A 21,646-nucleotide genomic window follows, 5' to 3' on the forward strand; every position below is an offset into this window, starting at 1 on the left:
AATTCTAAATTGTCAAAGGAGCGCATGAAGGTGTTACATGACAAGCACATCCAGAAAAAGAATTTTGAGCCCAATGAACAAGTCTTACTTTACAATTCTCGCCTCCATCTATTTCCAGGCAAATTAAGATCGAGGTGGAGTGGTCCTTATGTAGTTAAGGCTATGTTTCCATATGAAACTGTTGATATTACTAATCCTCAAAATGGAAATACTTTCAAAGTCAATGGCCAACGACTTAAACATTTTTTGGCAAAACTTTCACATGAGGATACTTCAATTCTTTTGGAAGATCCCACTTATTCTCATGATCATTAGCTCATTTTTTTGTTTTGCTTTAATTTTTTTTTCTGCTTTTATTTGTTTCACTTCTATGTTTTGTTCTTTCCTTTTTATTTCTCTTCAGTATATCTTTTCAGGTTCAGCACTGCTTTTTTTTTTTTCTGGTTTCATTTTTATGTTCATGATCCCTTCAGCCATCTCAGGTATTTTCCTTCGGCCCTATTTTCTTTCATGCCTTGTTTTATTCATGATTTGCAGTGAAGACACTGCTCATTTTTAGTTGGGAGTAAGGAGAGTCTTCTACCATTAGTCTCTCACGATTTATAATTGTGGGGTCTGAATTTTTTTTTTTTTTTGCTGCCAAGTTACTATTTTCACACTCCTCTACTTAAGATCAGATAGTTGCAATCTTGGGCTACACTAATTCCCATTGGTTTAGGTTTAAGTTCAACACTAGACCTTATGATAAGTCTTAGCAGCTCAAATTTGGAAAATTTATTTCAAAGCTATTGATTGATGACCTTAATTGACACAAGCAAATACTTTTTGTTGTTTGTTTGATGACAACCAGTGGTTTCTTCTAAGCAATTAGCAAGAACTACAATGAACCATATCTTAATGGCCTAGGAAAAGTGTGATACATATATATAAAAAAAAAATGGTTATGAAAATACATGAGAAAAGGGACAGGCTAGAGATCCTGCACAAAAAAAAAAAAAAAAAAAAAAAAAATGGTGCAAGTACATTGGAAAAAGCTGCCTATCACCGGGATCTGTTTAAAAAAAAATGTGATAGCGTGAAAGCCGCCAATGTAATGGTTTTGAATTGTAGTAAAGACCTTTTGGTTTTTCTTGAAAAAGTTGCTAGGCTGAAACTATTGTGAGGAATCTTGAAACTAATAAATGGCAATCTTTTCACACACTTGATGCACTCAAAGATCTTCAACATAAGTACATTTCCCTCGTTTGAGCTCTTGAGAATTTTATAAGTTTTTGTGTTAAGCTATGACCTGACCTGTCTACATTTTAATGCCTAGGATTTCAATAAGATAGATCTTTTGTAGAGATTTTTGAGTTCAGTGGCTCACTCTTGGATCCTACAATATTTTTATCGCATTATTTGCAAGAGACTAGCAAAAAGCTAGTTGGGGGGGTGATAAAGTATCAAAAACTACATAATTAAGCTGATAAAGTGAATGAATTATTTAACCAAAAAATGAATTAAGCACTTAATTATGCAGTAATTTTTAGTACTTGACTCAATGTTAAATTTTGGTATTTTCCACTTCAAAAGAGTTATAATGCAGTTAGTCCACACTAAAATTAATACCCCCAAATTTTACTCCTCACGTCTTATTTATGTTGCAGGATATCATGGGAAAGATATTAAAACACATGGGTATTCTAGGAATTACCCAACTGGCATGACAACATCCAAAAGAAGGCACTAAAAACTCACACACATGGGACAGAGGTGCAGAATAGTGCACTGGAGAGGAAAAGAATGGAGACATGCAATGCATGGACCTGGATCAAGCGGCTTAAGAAGACGCACTGCAGGGCGAATCACGCTAGACAGCAGGGGCTGGAGATAAAACGTTGGGCTGAAGATGCGGGCAGGAGCTGACGATGCGAACTGCAGGACCTGGAAAGGACGCACTGCAGGGATACGGTAATGCGTTGCAGAGAGGGATCGTGGCCTCACGGCAAGGCGACTCAAAATGCATGGTTGGAGACGCGAAACGGGAAGGCTGAAACGGGGACCTCAAGGGAGCAGCTTCACGCACACGGGCAGACCCACACACACGAACGCTGGGGAAACGCAGAGAGGAGATGCAAAACGCAAAAAGGGACGCAGAGTATAAAAGAAATATTTTTCTTGTGCGCCGTCTCTTCTTCTTCTTCTAGTGGATTTTTCGGCTGCAGTTTTTTTGGGTTGGAGATGATTTTATTTTCTTAGTAGTAGAGATTCTGAAATTTTATTGGCAGTTTTGTGATGCACAGAGCACTTGTTTTAATTTCTATTTCCTTGAGAGAATGATGTTAGGCTAAGTTTACAGCTTGAGCTACAAGATAAGGATTCTCTTGCACTAAATTTTTGATTAGAGTGATTCTGATATGATAAAAATCCATTTTATAGTTTTGCAAGTTGATTTTGTCGAGATAAGTCAAAACCAGAAACTCTTATTCTTGTTCTACAGTTGACGTAAGGCACAGCAGAAACTTGGTAATATTTTCAAGGTTTTTCATGGTTACTTTTTATAATAAATTTTTTTGCACTCTATAGATACTTTAGACTAGAAATCTGGTTTTAAATCTTCATTTTCCGATTGTTAATACTTAGACAAGATTGACAATTGAGTTATAGAGTTAGACCTCTTAATCAGAGTTTGGAAAAGGAGGAAACATTCTTGTAGCCCAAGTGTTTGACATATTGTGTCACTTGTTTTGATATTACTGCAACCTCTACATTACTTGCACTCAATTCTCTAGCATTCAATTTCTTTTCTCATTTCTTTCATTTCCATTATTTTTAAGTCCACAAGCATTCAGAAAATTATTCAAAAAATACAGAAAAGATCCAAACCGCTCTTCATTAATACACTTCAAATCAGTACATAAATATATTTTTCTTGTTTCTTTTCTTTGTTGCATAAATAGCCCATTCACCAACAAGCTCCTCACACAAAATACACTTCATTATATGCTTGCTCAGCATGAATACTATTGTCCCTATGGAAATGACCATATAACTCATCCATGTACTACTTTGATAGCTTCTGCACTTGGAAGACAGATTTAGAAAGCCATCAGTTATAACTATCGTTATAAGCATGTTTTGTTCCTCCAAGTGGAATGGATACCTTGGGAATCTCTTCATTTTGTTGACATTGTGAAATTTGTGTTTGGGCCACGAGAATCATTCATGCCATCTCAGAATCAATTGCATTGTGCACAATACATATATTTCGAGCTAGCAGTGGAAGTAGGGAGTTCACACACATTGCTGGACTAGACGAATGCGAGAAATACGGTAATAATATTTGCCTCTAATTTGCCTTGTTTCTTCTTCCTTGACAGTTGACACTCTCTGGCCGCTTATCCAAGCCACCATGAATGTTCCTTCAAGATTTTGGGTTTGGAAGGTGGCATTTCCGCAGAAATCTCTTCTTTTAACCCACCAACAAATGCTCCAATTTAAGCCCTTTGTGGCCAATAGACAACTCCTTTAGTAAGTCTTTCGAATTCATAATATCATTCTCTAAATGTTCCTTTCTACCTGATGCGTGAGGGATCTTTTTCAAAATTTGCATGTTCTATAGAACCAAACTGTACTGCATATGCTCCAATTAAACCCCTTCCTCCCTCCTTCATTAAGGATTTTGGTAATGGGGGAAATTATACTGTCATTAACTAGCAAAAGAAAAAATGAGGTACGGTTTTCACCAGGGGGAGAGAGAGAGTTTCCAATACCTCATACATCCGATTGACCTTTCTTTGTTTTTTTTTTTTTTTTTTTGGGTGGAAGAAAAAGAACAATCGGATTGGATTGACCTAGCCGATGACATCTTCTCAGTTTTTAGCTATGATTGATTGGGGTCAGAGGTTCAATTGAAAAGCCTTAGGTTGCGTTTGGATGTTGAACTGAGTTGAGTTGAGTTGAGATAAAAGTTAAAAATTGAATAAGATATTATTAGAATATCATTTTTAATAATATTATTATTATTTTGGGATTTGAAAAAGTTGAATTGTTTATTATATTTTGTGTTAGAATTTGAAAAAGTTGTAATGATTAGATAAGATAAGTTAAGATGAGTTGAGATGAGTTTGAGATCCAAACCTACATGTTGGTTGTGACAACTAACAAAAGCCAATTTCAAAATAGGGGAGCTTAAAGTTTTTGCTTAAGCCGAAGTGCGATGAATATGGCAGTCATCTAATTTATTTGTGATAATTTATGGGCATGATCTCAAAAAGTCACATATTCTCATCTTCTTAAGAATATGACAATCATGAGAAGAACCATAGGAAAGATCCCTCTAAATTTACATGTTCACTAAAACCCATTCCTACTCCACCATATGAGCTGGAACAAGCCATTCTCCTTTACTTGTTGTTCACTAAGTCTGAGCTCAAGCCTCTTTGCCCTCCTAGCTAGTTTGTATCTTTTGTAACCACCAAAAGATAGGAATTGTTAATGAGCAAAAGACCTGCAGTGCTCCTCAAGTGGGTGGCGGGTGGTGGGTGGCCTATTATCAGCCATATGCACCTCCTAGGCAAACGCAACTCACCTAAGAAAAACCGGTTGCCATGGCTAACAAGTACGATGGATCGGTACTTTCTTAGTAGAGGAAACTTATCCTAACGAACCACGATGGATCGGTACCGGTGAGTGGAGAAGCCGAGAGTTGAGACACCAATTGATGCGAATGAGATTCGTATTATGAGTCAAGGAAGGATGCGCAACTATATCACCTATGCCATGAGCTTGCTTCAAGAGGAAAACGGTTCAAGTGAAATTGTATTCAAGGCAATGGGAAGAGCCATCAACAAGACGGTGACAATTGTGGAGTTAATTAAGAGAATAATTGTTGGCCTTCATCATAATACTTCAATTGGATCCATCGATATAACAGATACATGGGAGCCCCTAGAGGAAGGCCTTCAATGATAACAATAAGGCTACGTTTGGATGTTGAACTGAGTTAATTTGAGTTGAGATGATAAAAAATTGTTAGAATATTATTTTTTTAATGTTATTATTAATTTGAAAATTTAAAAAAAGTTGAATTGTTTATTATATTTTATATTGGAATTTGAAAAAGTTGTAATGATGAGTTAATATAAGTTGAGAGGAGTTTAGGATCCAAACGTACCCTAACCCTTTCAAAGAAGGAACTGAATACATCCTCTGTTGGGTACCAACCTCTATTACCCACAGAGCAGGTGAAGCCATCTACAGAGTTTGATTATGATATAGAGGGTTCACCTAAGTCGTGGTTGGGGCTGTGGTGGCAAAGGAAGGGCAAAAGCTAGAGGGAATGGTTTTGTGGCAGCTGATTATGAGGATGGAGGTTGGGACCGCAGTCGAGGCAATGCAAGGGGTAAGAATTGTGGAAGAGGACGTGGTTTTCGTGTCCGTGGAAGGGGATGGTATAGTGGACCTCAAGTTGATACACAGAAAGAGGGAGGATACCATCGAGAAGAACCTGTTCAAGGCCGTGGACGAGGCCGTGGGAGGGGAAATCGTGGAAGGGGCCGTGGCTTTAGATCCAATGGACTGATCCCGTCAACTGCATGAGACATTGAGTAGGCTTCCACAGGCACGATGGAAATGACTCGAGTTATGGAACTTTCCGATTTATGTTTCATTCTCTCTTGTTAGTACCATTTATGGTCCCGTGCTAGTACTTATTGTAGGTCATATTCAAATGGTAGTGCTGTAGACATATAAGTTTGGAATTGCTCCCAAATAAAGTTTCGCAAACCCTTTTTGTGGGTCACATGCTTGGATAGTTGTACTTTTCCATTTTGACTGAGCCGCATTCTTTTATTTTTGTTTGGAGAATTTTTGGTGTGAAATGAAAAAAAATAGTACGGATCAGCTTTAGAAACCCAAGCATCCTTTGAAAAAAATGATTCCAAGCAACAGGACAAATTACCAGATATTACAAGATTGTTGTTTGAAATTGTTTAGCAATCGGTCATGGAATTGCCGTAGTTCTGATTTTGACAGTTTGAACTTTGAATATAGGCCAGTTACAAGTGGTGGGGTTAGGTAACTTACGTTGAGTCTTCATAGGCTGGCAACAAGCACTCATTTTCTTCGTAATAGAAAAAAATAATAATAATAATAAATAAATAAATAAAATTTTCTGGAGTGCATTGAACATGTCAACGGACATTTTTTTTTTCTTATTTGAGAAAATGGCAACAAGACCTCAGAAGTCGGCTATTCTTTTTTCAAAAAAAAGAAGAAGTCGACTATTCTTATCTTCCAAAGAAATGACAAACATCAGAAGAAAACAACATTATAAATGAGGATATCTAAAGTTACTTAATTCGACAAAACCTGTCGTGTTAGTGAGACTCTCAGCCCTAACAATGGATCCTCTACTCCAATTCCTATTGACTCTGTTGTCTTGCCTCTTTGCTTTGCTAGTATGTATCTGTTTTCAGTACTTGAGAAGCCAAATTATTCGTGAGAAAACGAAAAAGACCTGTACTGCGCCTCAAGCTGGTGGCGCTTGGCCTATTATAGGCCATATGCACCTACTCGGCGGCCGGCAACTGACCCACAAAACACTGGGTGCCATGGCTGACAAATACGGACCAGTTTTTACTATTAGGTTGGGTTCTCACAGAGTTTTGGTTCTGAATAGTTGGGAAATGGCCAGAGAGTGTTTCACTGTCCATGACAAGGTTTTCTCCACCAGACCGAGCATTGCAGCCTCAAAGTTGTTGGGATATGACTATGCTATGTTTGCGTTTGCTCCATATGGATCATACTGGCGTGAGATGCGCAAGATAGCTACAGTTGAGCTTTTGTCGAATCATCGGCTTGATATGCTGAAGCATATACGAGCTTCAGAGGTGGGAACTGCGATCAAGGAATTGTACCAGTTCTGGGTTAGCAAAGGCAGTGCAGAAAGTGGAGTTCTTGTGGACATGAAGCAATGGTTTGGGGATTTGACACAGAATCTTGCTTTAAGAATCGTAGGAGGTAAGCGATACTTCGGAACCAATGCTGATTTTGATGAAGATGAGGCTCGTCGCTTTCAGAAAGTGATGAGGGAATTTTTTCATCTGTTTGGTGTGTTTGTGTTGTCTGATGCAATACCGTTTCTGGGGTGGTTGGATTTAAATAGATATGAGAAAAGGATGAAGAGAACTGCAAAACAATTGGACGCTCTAGTTGGAGGGTGGCTGGAGGAGCATAAACAGAAGAAGTTGTCAGATGGGAAGAGAATAGAAGAGCAGGATTTTATGGATGTGATGCTCAACACCCTCGAAGATGCCCAGATTTCAGGATTTGATGCTGACACCATCAACAAGGCTACTTCCCTGGTAAGTTCTTCGTGACTTTCATCTCTTTCACAACGAGTCCCAAGGTAAAAACTTGACGGTTGATAGCTAAACCAACCAAAACAAACAGAAAATAGAGAAACACAGTAAGAAATCCTGAAAAATATGAATATAATTCAATACTCAAGGGATCAAAACATTTTATTTTTTTTTTTTTGTCGCATAAAGTTTTCACTTTCAAGGCTTTATCGAGGAATCCTTAGGGACTTGCTCAAGTGTTAAGGGCTTTGGTCTTGGGGATAGGCCCCAAGTTTAAGGTTTGGATCATTGATACCCAAAAAAAAAAAAAAAAATTCATCAGAAAAAGGTGGATGATTTATTGTTTAGTCATGAGCTATTATTTTGGCAGAATCTAATCTTAGCAGGAAGTGACACCACAATGGTCACTCTCACATGGGCTCTGTCTTTGCTACTCAACAATAGCGATGCACTAAAGAAGGCCTGTGATGAGCTAGACATAAACGTTGGCAAGGATAGACACGTCGAAGAATCCGACATAAAAGACTTGGTCTATCTCCAAGCCATTGTCAAGGAAACACTGCGCCTATACCCACCTAGTCCGATCATTGGTCTTCGTGCTGCCATGGAAGACTGCACCCTCTCAGCCGGTTATCACATTCCGGCCGACACACGGTTAATGGTGAATGCCTGGAAAATTCACCGAGACGAGAACATTTGGCCCAACCCTCACGAATTCAGACCAGAGAGATTCTTGACTACTCACAGGGACATGGACCTGAGAGGTCAGAATTTTGAGCTCATTCCTTTCGGCTCAGGAAGGCGAGCTTGTCCAGGGGTCTCCCTAGCTCTTCAAGTGGTGCATTTGACGCTCGCTAGCTTCTTACACAGTTTCAACATTTCTAAGCCATTTAATGAAGATGTGGATATGACAGAGAGCTTTGGCTTGACAAACTTGAAGGCAACCCCACTTGAAGTTCTTCTCTCTCCACGTCTTAATTCTCATCTCCTTGCGTAAAAATGCTACTCTTTTTATCTTAAACTTTGTCATCTTCCATCGCATTTATTGATATGATGTATTTTAAATAATTTTATGTCTAATACTTAAATGGACAATCACTTAAAATGTGTTATATTAACAAGCATGAACAACAGTAATTGTTTAAGTTTTTTTTTTTTTTTTTTTAAACATGTATTTGCGGTCACCAATAATATTTGATGAGTGCATCTCTGCCCCCGTTAGAAGATAAAAATTGTTTTATTTCATCTCGTCGTTACACATAATATAATAAACAATCCAACTTTTTTAAATTCTAAAACAATAATAATATAAAAAAATAATATTTTATTTAACTTTTAACTTTTATTTAAAATCATCTAATCTTATCTCAATATCTAAATAAGTTGTTACCGTGCTGGTCTATCCCAAAGTCGAAAGCTTCATCCTCTGAAGCTCAAACCAACGTAGATAAACATGCATCAGGTTTAATGATTTCCCTGCTGCTACTATTTCTATAAATCTCTTTAGAAAACTTGGGCCAAAGTATTAAAAACAACATTTTATTGTCCATTTTCTAAATTTGAATACACAAGAAAAGTCTCAAAGAGTCTTAAAAAAGAAAAGAAAAAAAACATCTAGAGGAGAGGAGCTAGCATCTTAAAAAAAGTAGCAATTTAAAATTTTAATTAGTCATTAAAAAATAAAATGAAAAATAATTAAATGGTTGAAAGACTTCAATATTATTTAAATGAATAGTCATAAAATGAATTTAAGATATTACTGGTAAAACAAATAAAAAAAAACCCACTAAATTTGACCAAGAAAAGTCTCAAACAGTCTTAAAAAAGAAAAAAAAAAATACATCTAGAGGAGAGGAGCTAGCATCTTAAAAGAAGTAGCAGCATATATTTCTTTTTTTGAGTAAGGTGGCAATTTAAAATTTTAATTGGTCATTAAAAAATAAAATGAAAAATAATTTCATGGTTGAAAGACTTCAATATTATTTAAATGAATAGTCATAAAATGAATTAAGATATTACTGGTAAAACAAATAAAAAAAAAAAAAAACAACCCACTAAATTTGACCAAGAAATGTCTCAAACAGTCTTAAAAAAGGAAAAAAAAAAAACATCTAGAGGAGAGGAGCTAGCATCTCAAAAAAAGTAGCAGCATATATTTCTTTTTTTGAGTAAGGTGGCAATTTAAAATTTTAATTGGTCATTAAAAAATAAAATGAAAAATAATTACATGGTTGAAAGACTTCAATATTATTTAAATGCATAGTCATAAAATGAATTAAGTATATGAAGTATTATAGAGACGAACAGAAGTATTAAAGACTTCAAATTCTAAATTGTTTAATAATTATTGACATGAATTTTAAATTATTCTAAACTTAAATCATTAAATACATGGTCATTTAGTATAGGAGTGGATAATGTAGCTCATGGTGGGCAACAGATTCACATCACAAAATGTGCTGCATTAAGCAATAGACAACACAAAGAGGTGCTTTATTGCCACTTAATAGCCACTACTTTTCTGCTTACATTGAATGGAAGAAGAATGATACAGAACATTCAAAAAGTCTCAAGCCTCACTTTAGTTTCTTAGTAGGTGAAATTGGCTTTGCAATGGTTTCAAGAAAGTTGAACTTTCTGTTACCTTGATAGATTGAAAAGATTACTATTGAGAATCTGAACATTCTTTTAATTTAGTTTGTACATGATGTAACTAGAGGGTTCAACAATCATTTACGTAAATATCAAAATCAGGGCTTCGACTTCCTTGAGTGAGCGAAGCGAGCTTTGAGTGTTGTAGGAAGTTCGGGAATGTGCCCCTTGAAACAATTAAAGCAAGGAGTTCAAGTTCTAGTGTTTTCAACGCAAGTAACCAAAGCTGAAAGTTGGAGCTGTTTGTTGTTGTATCTTCCCTCAAGGAAAACGAGCATAGCGAAGAGAAGGAAACACAAAGAGTGTACTTCTTATATTTCGGAAAATAAGTTACTCAACTATTTTTTTTCTCTTATGGTTATACTATATATGCTTCCAATTTTAAGCCATTTTTTTTAATTAAAATACCAAGAGAGGTTTTTAAAGCTCACTGTTTCTAGTAGTTGGTGGATATGAGACTTTGTTTTTCAGCCATTGAAGATTTCAGTGTTTGCTTTGAATCAAACGGATAAAGTACCCTTTTCTTTTGCTCTCATAGATTCATAAAATTCTTTTCTGGTCTATTGTTTTACCGGATTCTTAAAATCCTGCTGCTCTGTTTTGTTACAAGCGAAATCAAGTAAAACAAAAGGCATAGTTTTAGGTGTCAGGGATTTGAGAATTTCCCATATGGCCAAGATAAGAAAAGGGTCTACTTCACCCTACTTGTGACTTGCTAGAGTGTTGTCTATGATATTGATATTCTTGAAGGTTCCTAACTATGCGTTTTATTTTGTGACGTTTTACGAAGGGCCACCCTTTCCATCTTTGTTAAGTTATACCCTTGTTTCCACATTGTAACACCCCCTTCCTAAAGGTTAGGTGTGTCACGTACTTTTCATAAAAAATAAATCTGACAATAAATTTCAAATTCATAAATGAAATTAGAAATTTATTTTGTAGAAAATGTCTAATAAAAAGTCTTCCAAAAACATTAAATGAAATAAACTGAACAAAATTCATGTCATAAAAGCATATTTTATTTTATAAAGTCTGTACAAAAAAATTTCATACTCCTTCTATTCCTGATCTGCCTGCTCATATTCATCATCCTCACTTGGGTGGTTAAAAACATGAAACACAAACAAAAATGAGTCAAAGACTCGGCAAGAAATCCATCACAACGTAAACATACTAAACATAAGGTTTTCATAAAAACTTTCATGCTGAGAGTTTAAAATCATGACTATTCATACTGATGCTTGTGCTATGCATGACTGTTTTAACTGAATTAACTAACTGATTTATCTGACTGATCTGATTTATCTGACTGGCCAACACACTTAACCATGTGTGCGAGGTTGTGCACTGGCCCCACATCCCGCGGTCGCAAGGGGAGCCGCTGATAGTATTCTAGCATACTATGGTGGACCACGACTGAGTTCGTGGCTTGCACATCCACCCTGAAACTGAACTGCATTGGTATCATGCATCTGAATGGCCATTTGATTATTAACTGATCTGATCTTATCTTTCACTTTGAATTTAAGATAGCTTGCGTGTCTTATACACATGAGATGCATGACATAATATATACATAATTCTAATTTTTGAATCTGAACATGATGCGGAATGACATGATCGTATGCTATGCTGGATGACATGTTTGCATATGACATGAGTGGTTCATAAATAATGGCTGTCAATGAACTGGCTTGAATAATAATTATCTATAAACTGAACTGTGATGATCCTAATTTATGATCAAATTACTTACCTCAGTACGTTTCTTCTTGAATAACACTTCGTAACTTGACACCTATATACAATAATAACTATTACTAAATCTATCTAGGAATAACATGTACTAATATTCTACTTAACTAAATTCATATGGTAGAACATAATCAAATAAATATTTTGTTTATAAAAAAAAATCAATGAATATTGATATCATAAATTATTTACAATACTAATAGCATATTCTTACTTTCAAAATATAACTTAGTATAATACTTTGAGATATAATATCAATTTTATTAAAATAAGTAATAAAAACCTAAATTCTTAAAATAGGTTTCCTTTCTTATAATTAACATAATTAAACAAGAAATCAAATAAATAATAATATCATTTAAATATTCTTAACATATTTCTTTATTTCTATTTAAAATATAACTTAATAATTTTATTAAAACCTGACTAAATAGACAAAGGAGAATATTAACTAAAATAATAGGCTAAATAATATACTTTAAAATACATTTCAAATTCTTTAAGTATTTTCTAATAAAAATGAACTTCTGACTAATATATTTATTTAATAAAATTAAACTCAACTTAAAATGTTAAGCACAACCCAACTTAAAAATGACGTAATAGTCTCCATAATTAAAATAAAGTCAAGCCCAATGTAAAACATTAAGTCCAATCCATATAAATGAGATAAACTTAACACATACTTAAGTGTAAGGTTATAAATATAATTATACTTAAAAAAAATCCTTCAATATACTCAGAATACCAGACAGGAAGGGATTAAAAAGGGCATAAATTTTCAAAAGAATAAATATAGACATGGTTGCTGCCATGGCTGATGGTGGTGAGTGCGGCAGTAGAGAGCAATGTGCAGCGGATCTGGGCCGAAGGAGAGTGCTCGGGCGGTGGTTTCCGTGGCTACCTGGGTGGTTTCTAGTGAGATGGTTGGTGGAACAACTTGAACTTGCAGCGTCGAGATGCTCGGCAAGAAGCCACCGCGTGCCGTACGTGTGACAGTGCTTGGAGGTCCTTCACGATCATGCATGGTCTGCGCAATGGAGTCGCCGCAGTGGTACCGTCGTAGAGTCGTGGCCTTTCTCGTTGCTACGTCTCACTGAGTAGTGTCCGGGCGGCTTTTCATGGCATGGGCATGCTCTGTTCCGTGAGTGCAAAAACAGAGGTGCGTTACGTGCATGACAGTGGCACAGGGCTATGGCCGTGGCTTTGTTTCTCTCGGTCAGGTGCAGCGGCGGGGTGCTTTGGGCTATCCTCTATATGCCGTGATAAGGATCTCCCTTACACACACACACACACACATATATATATATATATATATTTATATATATCTAGACGAATAGAAATCCTAAAGAAAAGAAAGGGAGAAAAAACTGCATAACGTGAATGTATAACTCCTACGCCAGCTGTTGCTGTGAATGTCGTGGAGATAGGAACGTGCATGCCATGGAGAAAACTGAAGTCAAGAGTAATCCTAGTTGAGGGGTTTTTACGTGCATGAGCTGATGCCTAAAATAGGTGGTTGAAACCCGAGGAAAAATAGGAAGAAACGTGGCAGTGGGAACGAAAGTGTATTGTGTACAACATGAACTCCGAAATAAGATATTACGGGCTTGGGCTTTTTAGCCCATTTCAAATATTTGGGCCACGCCTAATCCTGAAGAAAAATATTTTGTTTCATAAATTTCTTGACCATACCAAGATTCCAAAAAAAATATTTAATGATACTAATAACAAGGCAAGCCCAATAAATTTGATATTCGCCAAAAAAATAAAAATCTTAGACCTGTAGTCTATATACTCGAACACTCAATTGGGCTTCTATAATAATTGACCCATTAACCTAATTTTAGGTCTAATGAAATAATATATAATTTATCCCCATTAATATTGGATCAAATCGTTACACACAACCATTTCATATTTATAATGTTCTTTTGTACTTCTGTTTTTGAAAATTAAGAAATAAAGAGAACAGTGTTACTTCTTGAAGTAATAGAAATAAAGCTGTTCACTGTGAAAAATGTATGGGACAACGTAATTTTAACATCTTTCTGCAGTATTTTGCTCCTTTGCCCTCCTTTCCCTCCAATACATATATGTATGTATTGATGTATGCACTAACAGGTTAAGAATGTTCTGAAGGAAAATACTCTTTTATCAGGGCGTTTGATTTTTGGATTTCTTTCTCAAGTATTGATAAACAATATCTTCCATTTATATATATATATATATATATATATATATATGTTTCTATGTGTTCTTTCTAGAACCTAAATGGTTCATTGCACTTTTCATGTTTGATACGTATAATACTAAAACACCATCTATACTCAAAAGGAAAATGTTGTTAAGTATTGTGATAGTAGAGACACAAATGTAACCCTTTTTACCACCTTTTTTTACTACTTTGTTTTAAATGGAGAGTAACTGTGTAAAATAAGCTCTAAAGTTGTTATAAGAGTATCGTTATTTTACAAAATTATCCCCTATTTAAAGCGAAGTTGTAAAAGAGTTGTCAAAAACGTTCTATATTTTTCTTTATATGTAAGTAAAAGTAAAACTTTATTGATAGTAAAACGAATATACACAAAATGCACCTAATAACCACTAAACACTAGTGATGGATACAAGCAAATTATGAAAGCTGACCCCATTCCAAACAATGATGCAAGCCCAGGGAAATAAATGTGTTAAAAAAGAATCTCTTCAACTCTTCCAAAAAAAGGTTCTATCTTTATCATCATGCAATAGACAATAGATAGGAATGGGTATCATTTGTGGTGTTTTTGAATTTAGATGGACTGTTAATTATCTGATGAAATCTCAATCTATTTGCAGTCCATACCACCCGCATTTATCAAGCACTTCACTGGAAACATACCAAAGAAGGCCATTCTCATTGATCATACTGGAAACTCTTGGCCTGTTGAGCTGGACCAAATTGGCAGCCGCTTGTGTTTTAAGTGTGGCTGGCAACAGTTTGCAAGTGATCATTCTCTGAAATTTGGGGACTTTCTAATTTTCAAATTCAATAAAAGTAATGTGTTTAAAGTCAAGATATTCAATATAACTGGATGCATGAAGTACGAAGCTGAAGCTACGGGCAAGACTCTTCCATGTCTGACCCCTGATGAAGATTCTACAGCAGAGCAGACTTGTGGTAGATTGACTCGTGGTGGCAAACGAAAGCTTTTGCAGATAGGTCTCAAGACCAATGAAGAGGCAGGAGGTGAGTTGTACTTAACACTTATTACTCTCAACTAGTTGCTTTCTCCCATTGTTTTTTTTGTTTTTGAATACAAATTATGTATTTAGAAATTGTATGCTTGCAGTTTCATCAAAAGCTAATCGACATAAATCAAGAAGAATTGCTCAAGCAAATCTTGAACAAAACAAGTGCCCTAAAGTTGCCCGAGTTGTTGCACCAAAGAATCCATATTTCGTTACATCCATTTCTAAATTTATGCGATATACCTTGGTGAGTTTTCTGGTCTTGTATTTGCAATGTCCATACGGTACATTGGGATTTTGATATATGGAGAGGTGAGGGTTCAGAATGGTTTTCAGATGATATATTTTGGGTGCAAGGATCAACGATGGAGTGCACTGCCTAGGAGATGCATATATACTTTTTTCTGAATTATTGAGGTATTTTTATTTGGAAATTGGAGGAAGAGTGAGAAGGTTATTGGGATTTTGGTTGTGGATCATAAGATTAGATGTGGAGAGTATCGTTTTATTTGAGTCAAATTGGTATCACAATGATATTATTTGGTGTTTGTTCACTTTTTAATTACTTGGAAATCTATTCGCTGTCCCTTTCCTTATTCCCACATTGTGAATATATATAACCGACATTAAAGGTAGTCATGGGTGCTCAATCCCATATTGGCTACTTTCTAGGTGAAACTAGGTTTATACCTAATTTTAGGGAAGCTTCAAATTGACTGTCTTTCTGGGGTTAAAGCTCAAATATGGTTAGTGCTTTCCCATGATCGTTACAGTATATCCCTAGTGTACTCATGTTGTGCTTCTAGTGCTTTTTGATAAAATGCGATATCTTTACATACCAAAAGAGAAAATATAATAAATGTATTAGGTGTTATGCTTCTAGGATACTTTAAATTTAGGAACATTTGGCGGTGTCATCTTGATTGAGTGGAGTAGTAGCTGATCTGGATGTAACATGAATGCTCATTATTTGTTATTGTTTCATCTTATTCATCTTTTTTGGAAGGCAGAAACTAGTCATTTTTTAAAATTGTCGGAGAGAACCAAAATTGATTTCTTTTCTTGGAATATACTCATATTTGTATTAAAACCTTCAAATTCATAATTATTTTTTAATTCATCATTGCCATATATGTTGTTTGTATCAAATAACTCTCTTGTTATTGCGAGTTAACTAGTTATGTCAGGTCCACATGCTTTCTGTAAATGTTTGAAAGAATAGATTTCTCATGACATTGGTTATGGCTGCAGTGTGTTCGTAGATCAGTGGTGAATGCATATAACATTAAGCTGAAGCAAGAAGTGGTAATTCGCGGTCCGAATGAAGAGAAGTGCCCTGTGAAAATTGTTGAACGGTCGAATGGTCGAATCATGATTGCTAATGGGTGGTCTTATTTCGTAGAGAAGAATGATGTACAACCTAAAGACCAATGTGTGTTTGAGTTTATCCTCGAAAGAGGAAATACATGCAAAGAAATGAACGTTCAAATTCTTCGTGGAAATGCAAGATTCAAGAAGTTACCAAAGGATTGGCGTTTGTACAGGAAGAAGGCATGATATACAAAAAATCCACCCCCACCACCCAAGTGCGGCCCAACTTCGTGGTGGAAATGCAAACCCAACAGTGCTTGTTCTCATGGCACGAGACAACTTTTCTCAATTCCGCTTTGCAACACATACCTGGTTAGGTTATAGTTCTTTGTACTATTTTATCCACATAGGAGTTAGTTAGGCACTTCTGTAAATCCTTAATCATTCTTGCTGTGGACTTGAAATTAGCTTCTTTTTATTAATTTACTTATTTTTATCATGAAATGAATTGTGGCTTCTTGTCTCGTCTTGCATTTTTGTCAGGTTATTGATAAAGTGTCAAAAAATATATGATTAAGCTGCTAAAGTGAATGAATTGTTTAACCAAAAAAGGAATTAAGCACTTAATTATGTAGTAATTTTGACTCAATGTTAAATTTTGGTATTTTGCACTTGAAAAGAGTTGTATTGCTGTTAGTCCACACCCAAATTAAGACCACAAAATTTTACTTCTCTCACGTCTTATTTATGTTGCAGGATATTAAGGGAAAGATGTTAAAACACATGGGTATTCTTGGAATTACCCAACTGGCACGGCAACATCCAAAAGAAGGCACTACAAACTCACACACACGGGACTGAGGTGCAGAGCAGTGCACTGCAGAGGAAAAGATTGGAGACGTGCAACGCATGGACCTGGATCAAGCGGCTCAAGAAGACGCACTCCAGGGGGAATCACGCGAGACAGCAGGGGCTGGAGATAAAACGCTGGGCTGAAGACGCGGGCAGGAGCTGACGATGCGAACTGCAGGACCTGGAATGGATGCACTGCAGGGACGCAGTAATATGTTGCAGAGAGGGATCATGGCCTCACAGCAGGGCAACTCAAAATGCATGGTTGGAGACGCGAAACGGGAAGGCAAAAGCGGGGGCCTCAAGGGCGCAGCTTCACACACACGGGCAGACCCACTCACACGAACACTGGGCAAAATGCAGAGAGGAGACGCAAAATGCAAAAAGGGATGTAGAGTATAAAGAAAAGATTTTTGTTGTGCGCCGTCTCTTCTCATTCTTCTGTTTTTTCTTCTAGTGGATTTTTGGTTTGCAGTTTTTTGGGGTTGGAGATGATTTTATTTCCTTAATAGTAGAGATTCTGAAATTTTATTGGCAGTTTTGTGATGCACAGAGCACTCGTTTATGAGTTTGAGTTTAATTGTTTTATTTTCTATTTCCTTGAGAGAATGATGTTAGGCTAAGTTTACAGCTTGAGCTACAAGATATGGATTCTCTTGCACTAAACTACTTATTAGAGTGATTCTAATATGATAAAAATCTATTTTATAGTTTTGCAAGTTGATTTTGTTGAGATAAGTCAAAACCAAAAACTCTTGTTCTTGTTCTACTGTTGACGTAAGGCACAGCAGAAACTTGGTAATATTTTCAAGATTTTTCATCGTTAGTTTTTATAGTAAATTTATTTGCACTCTATAGATACTTTAGACTGGAGATAAAATGTTGGGCTGAAGACACTTGTAGCCAAAGTGTTTGACATATTGTGTCACTTGCTTTGATATTACTGCAATCTCTACATTACTTGCACTCAATTATCTAGTATTCAATTTCTTTTCTCATTTCTTTCTGTTTCCATTATTTTTAAGTCTACAAGCATTCAGAAAATTATTCAAAAAATACAGAAAAGATCCCAACCACTCTTCATTAATACACTTCAAATCAGTACATAAATATATTTTTCTTGTTTCTTTTCTTTGTTGCATAAATAGCCCTTTCACCAACAAGCTCCTCACACAAAATACACTTCATTATATGCTTGCTCAGCATGAATACTATTGTCCCTGTGGAATGACCATGGAACTCATCCATGTACTACTTTGATAGCTTCTGCACTTGGAAGACATATTTAGAAAGCCATCAAGTTTTTGGCGCCGTTACTGGGGACAACTGGTGTTTATCAAAGCATTCTCAAATTGTTGAGAAGACGGTTGTAGTGCTGTGAACCTCTTCACAGGTCTAGGCAAGTTGAGCCTGGTCATGGAAAATATACTTTAAAGGAAGATGATGATTTGCGTGCTAAATTAACCTTGTTGTCTAGAAAAATGAAAGCCATGGAATTGAAAAAGGTGAATGAAGTGCATGCTGTCCATAAAAATTCAGAGAAGTGTGGCATATGTGAGGATCATGGGCATTCAACTAATGAGTATGGCATGGAGCTCTCAAGAAAAAGGAAAATTTCCTGCACAACCTCAACCCAATCCACAAAGTCAGCCACCTCAAGGAGCGGTTGAGAGTTCAAATGTTAGGCAAGTGAAGGCAGTCACTACTTTGAGAAATGGTAGCGTGGTGAACATTCCAACTCAAGGTTCAGACAAGACTGGTAAGGCCTCTAAACCTGTACAAAATGAGGCTGAAAAGTGTGAGTTTGAATAAAGTGAAATTGAAAATGAAACTGAAAAGATTTCATGTCCTGTACCTACTCCTTTTCCTCAAACATTGGTTCCTCTGCACAAAGACAAACACCAATTTGAAATTTTAGAAATATTCAAGTAAGTTAGGATTAACATCCCTTTGTTGGATGCTATTCAACAAATTCCTATATATGCTAAGTTTCTAAAAGATTTGTGTACGGTTAAAAGGAAATTAAATGTGCAAAAGAAAGCTTTTCTTACTGAGCAGATCAGTGCCATAATTCAAAGTAATACCCCACCAAAATATAAAGACCCCGGTTCACCAACAATTGCTTGTGTTATAGGAAGTTCAAAAATTGGTCAAGCATTGTTAGATCTAGGTACAAGTGTGAATTTACTGCCTTATAATGTTTATGAGCAACTTGGTTTAGAGGAATTAAAACCAACTCCTATCATTTTACAACTACCGAACATGTCTATTAAAATGCCAAGAGGAGTTGTTGAGGATGTCTTAGTTCAAGTGGATAAATTTTTTTACCCTGTAGATTTTGTTGTGTTGAATGTTCACTTGACACCAAAATCTTCTTTTCAAGCACCTGTGATTCTTGGGAGACATTTTCTTGCTACTTCAAATGCATTAATAAATTGTAGGAGTGGTGTTTTAAAGCTGAGTTTTGGGAACTTGACCCTTGAACTAAACATTTTTAATATTTGTAGGCAACCTTAAGACTTGGAAGATGTACAAGAAGTAAATTTGTTGGAAAGCATCCTTGAGGAAGAGGCTTATTTGGCATACCAGCCCACTAACCTACTGTTTGAGTTAGAAAATATTTGTGATCTCATCACTGATGATACCCCATTGATGTTTCTCCTATTTTTAATGCAGAAAATAAATTTGTGTATAGATTATAGGAAGTTGAATACCGCCACTAGGAAAGATCATTTCCCTTTGCCATTTCTTGATCAAGTGTTAGAAAAAGTTGCTGGCCATGATTTCTATTGCTTTTTTGGTGGATTTTCTAATTTTTACCAAATAGAAATAGCACCTGAAGATCAAGAGAAAACAACTTTTACTTGCCCGTTTGGCACTTTTACATTTAGAAGAATGCCTTTTGGACTATGTAATGCACCAGCTACTTTCCAAAGATGTATGCTTAGTATTTTCAGCGACATGATTAAAAAATGTTTGAAAGTATTCATGGATGATTTTTCATTGTTTGGTAGTTCTTTTGATGCATGTTTGACTAACTTACAAGATGTTTTAGCTAGGTGTGAAGAGAAGCATTTGCTTCTCAATTGGGAAAAGTGTCATTTCATGGTTCAACAAGGCATAGTTCTTGGTCACATAGTCTCATCACGAGGTATTAAGGTTGATAAAGCTAAGATCGAGCTTATCTCCAAGCTTCCTATACCCAAAACAGTAAAAGAAATCAGATCATTTCTTGGGCATGCTGGGTTTTATAGGAGATTCAATCAAAATTTTAGTTCTATTTCTAAACCCTTGTGTGAGTTACTTATGCATGATATTGCTTTTGAATGGACCTCTTCTTGTCAAAATGTTTTTGATAAGTTGAAAATTTTGCTCACTACAGCCCCTATCATGCAACCCCCTGTTTGATCTATTCCTTTTGAGATAATGTGTGATGCTAGCGATGTAGCCATAGGAGCTATTCTTGGACAGCGTAGAAATAAGTTCCCACATGTCCTTTCTTATGCAAGTAGAACTCTAAATGGAGCCCAAAGAAATTATTCTACCACAGAAAAGGAATTGCTTGCTGTAGTTTTTGCATTAGAGAAGTTTCGAACTTATATTCTTGGTTCTCCTGTGGTTGTTTTCACTGACCATGCAGTGTTAAAGTACTTATTGTCGAAGAAGGATGTTAAACCACGTTTAATCCGATAGATTCTTCTTCTCCAATAATTCGACCTTATCATCAAAGACAAGAAGGGTGCTGAAAACGTAGTCGCCGACCACTTGTCTTGGCTTACATTTGCTGAAAATGAGCACACTGTCCCTATCCTTGACTCTTTTCTTGATGAACAATTAATGTCAGTTGAAAATTTACCTTGGTTTGCTGACATAGTTAATTTTTTGGTGACAGGACAAACTCCACCCCATTGGAATGCTCAAGACATACGAAAATTCAAGCATGAGGTAAAGTCATTCTTCTATGATGATCTTTATTTGTTTAAATATTATTCTAACCAAATCATAAGGAAATGTGTGCCTGATCATGAAATACAAGTTGTTCTTTCTTTTTGTCATAATCAGGCTTGTGGGGGACATTTTTTTTGCACATAAAACCGTTGCAAAAATTTTACAAAGTGGGTTTTATTGGCCGCATATGTTTAAGGATGCGTATAGTTTTTGCAAAACTTGTGAACCATGTCAAAAATTAGGCACAATCACTAAGAGAAATATGATGCCTTTATAACCCATTTTGGTCATTGAGATTTTTTATTGTTGGGGGATTGATTTTATGGGGTCATTTCCATCTTCGTTTTGGTTATTTGTATATCCTCGTGGCTGTTGATTATGTTTCTAAGTGGGTTGAAGCCATCCCATGTAAAACAAATGACCATAAGGTTGTGCTTAAGTTCTTGAAAGAAAACATTTTTACTAGATTTGACATGCCTAGAGCTATCATTAGTGATAATGGAACTCATTTTTGCAACAAACCATTTGCTGCCCTCATGAAAAAATATGGTATA

At 35.9% G+C, this 21,646-nt stretch overlaps 1 protein-coding gene and 1 pseudogene across 1 annotated transcript; both read left to right on the forward strand.

Moving 5' to 3' along the window:
• The window catches only part of LOC121236695, a 58,476-nt pseudogene extending 37,372 nt beyond the window's left edge, over window positions 1-21,104 (forward strand).
• On the forward strand, window positions 6,274-8,455 carry LOC121267204 (cytochrome P450 CYP82D47-like). Its single transcript, XM_041171059.1, has 2 exons — window positions 6,274-7,346; window positions 7,714-8,455. Exons 1-2 carry the CDS (start codon window positions 6,384-6,386, stop codon window positions 8,338-8,340), a joined length of 1,590 nt encoding a protein of 529 aa, XP_041026993.1. The 5' UTR covers window positions 6,274-6,383; the 3' UTR covers window positions 8,341-8,455.
• Window positions 21,105-21,646: the final 542 nt, after the last annotated feature.

The sequence above is a fragment of the Juglans microcarpa x Juglans regia genome, chromosome 1D (assembly GCF_004785595.1).
Source record: "Juglans microcarpa x Juglans regia isolate MS1-56 chromosome 1D, Jm3101_v1.0, whole genome shotgun sequence".
NCBI classification, from domain to species: domain Eukaryota; kingdom Viridiplantae; phylum Streptophyta; class Magnoliopsida; order Fagales; family Juglandaceae; genus Juglans; species Juglans microcarpa x Juglans regia.

Excerpts from the sequence above, each read along its gene's own strand:
- LOC121267204 (XM_041171059.1), top strand. The coding sequence starts at position 6,384 with ATGGATCCTCTACTCCAATTCCTATTGACTCTGTTGTCTTGCCTCTTT. Across the intron at positions 7,347-7,713 it reads TCAACAAGGCTACTTCCCTG|AATCTAATCTTAGCAGGAAG; the intron begins GTAAGTTCTTCG and ends TTATTTTGGCAG.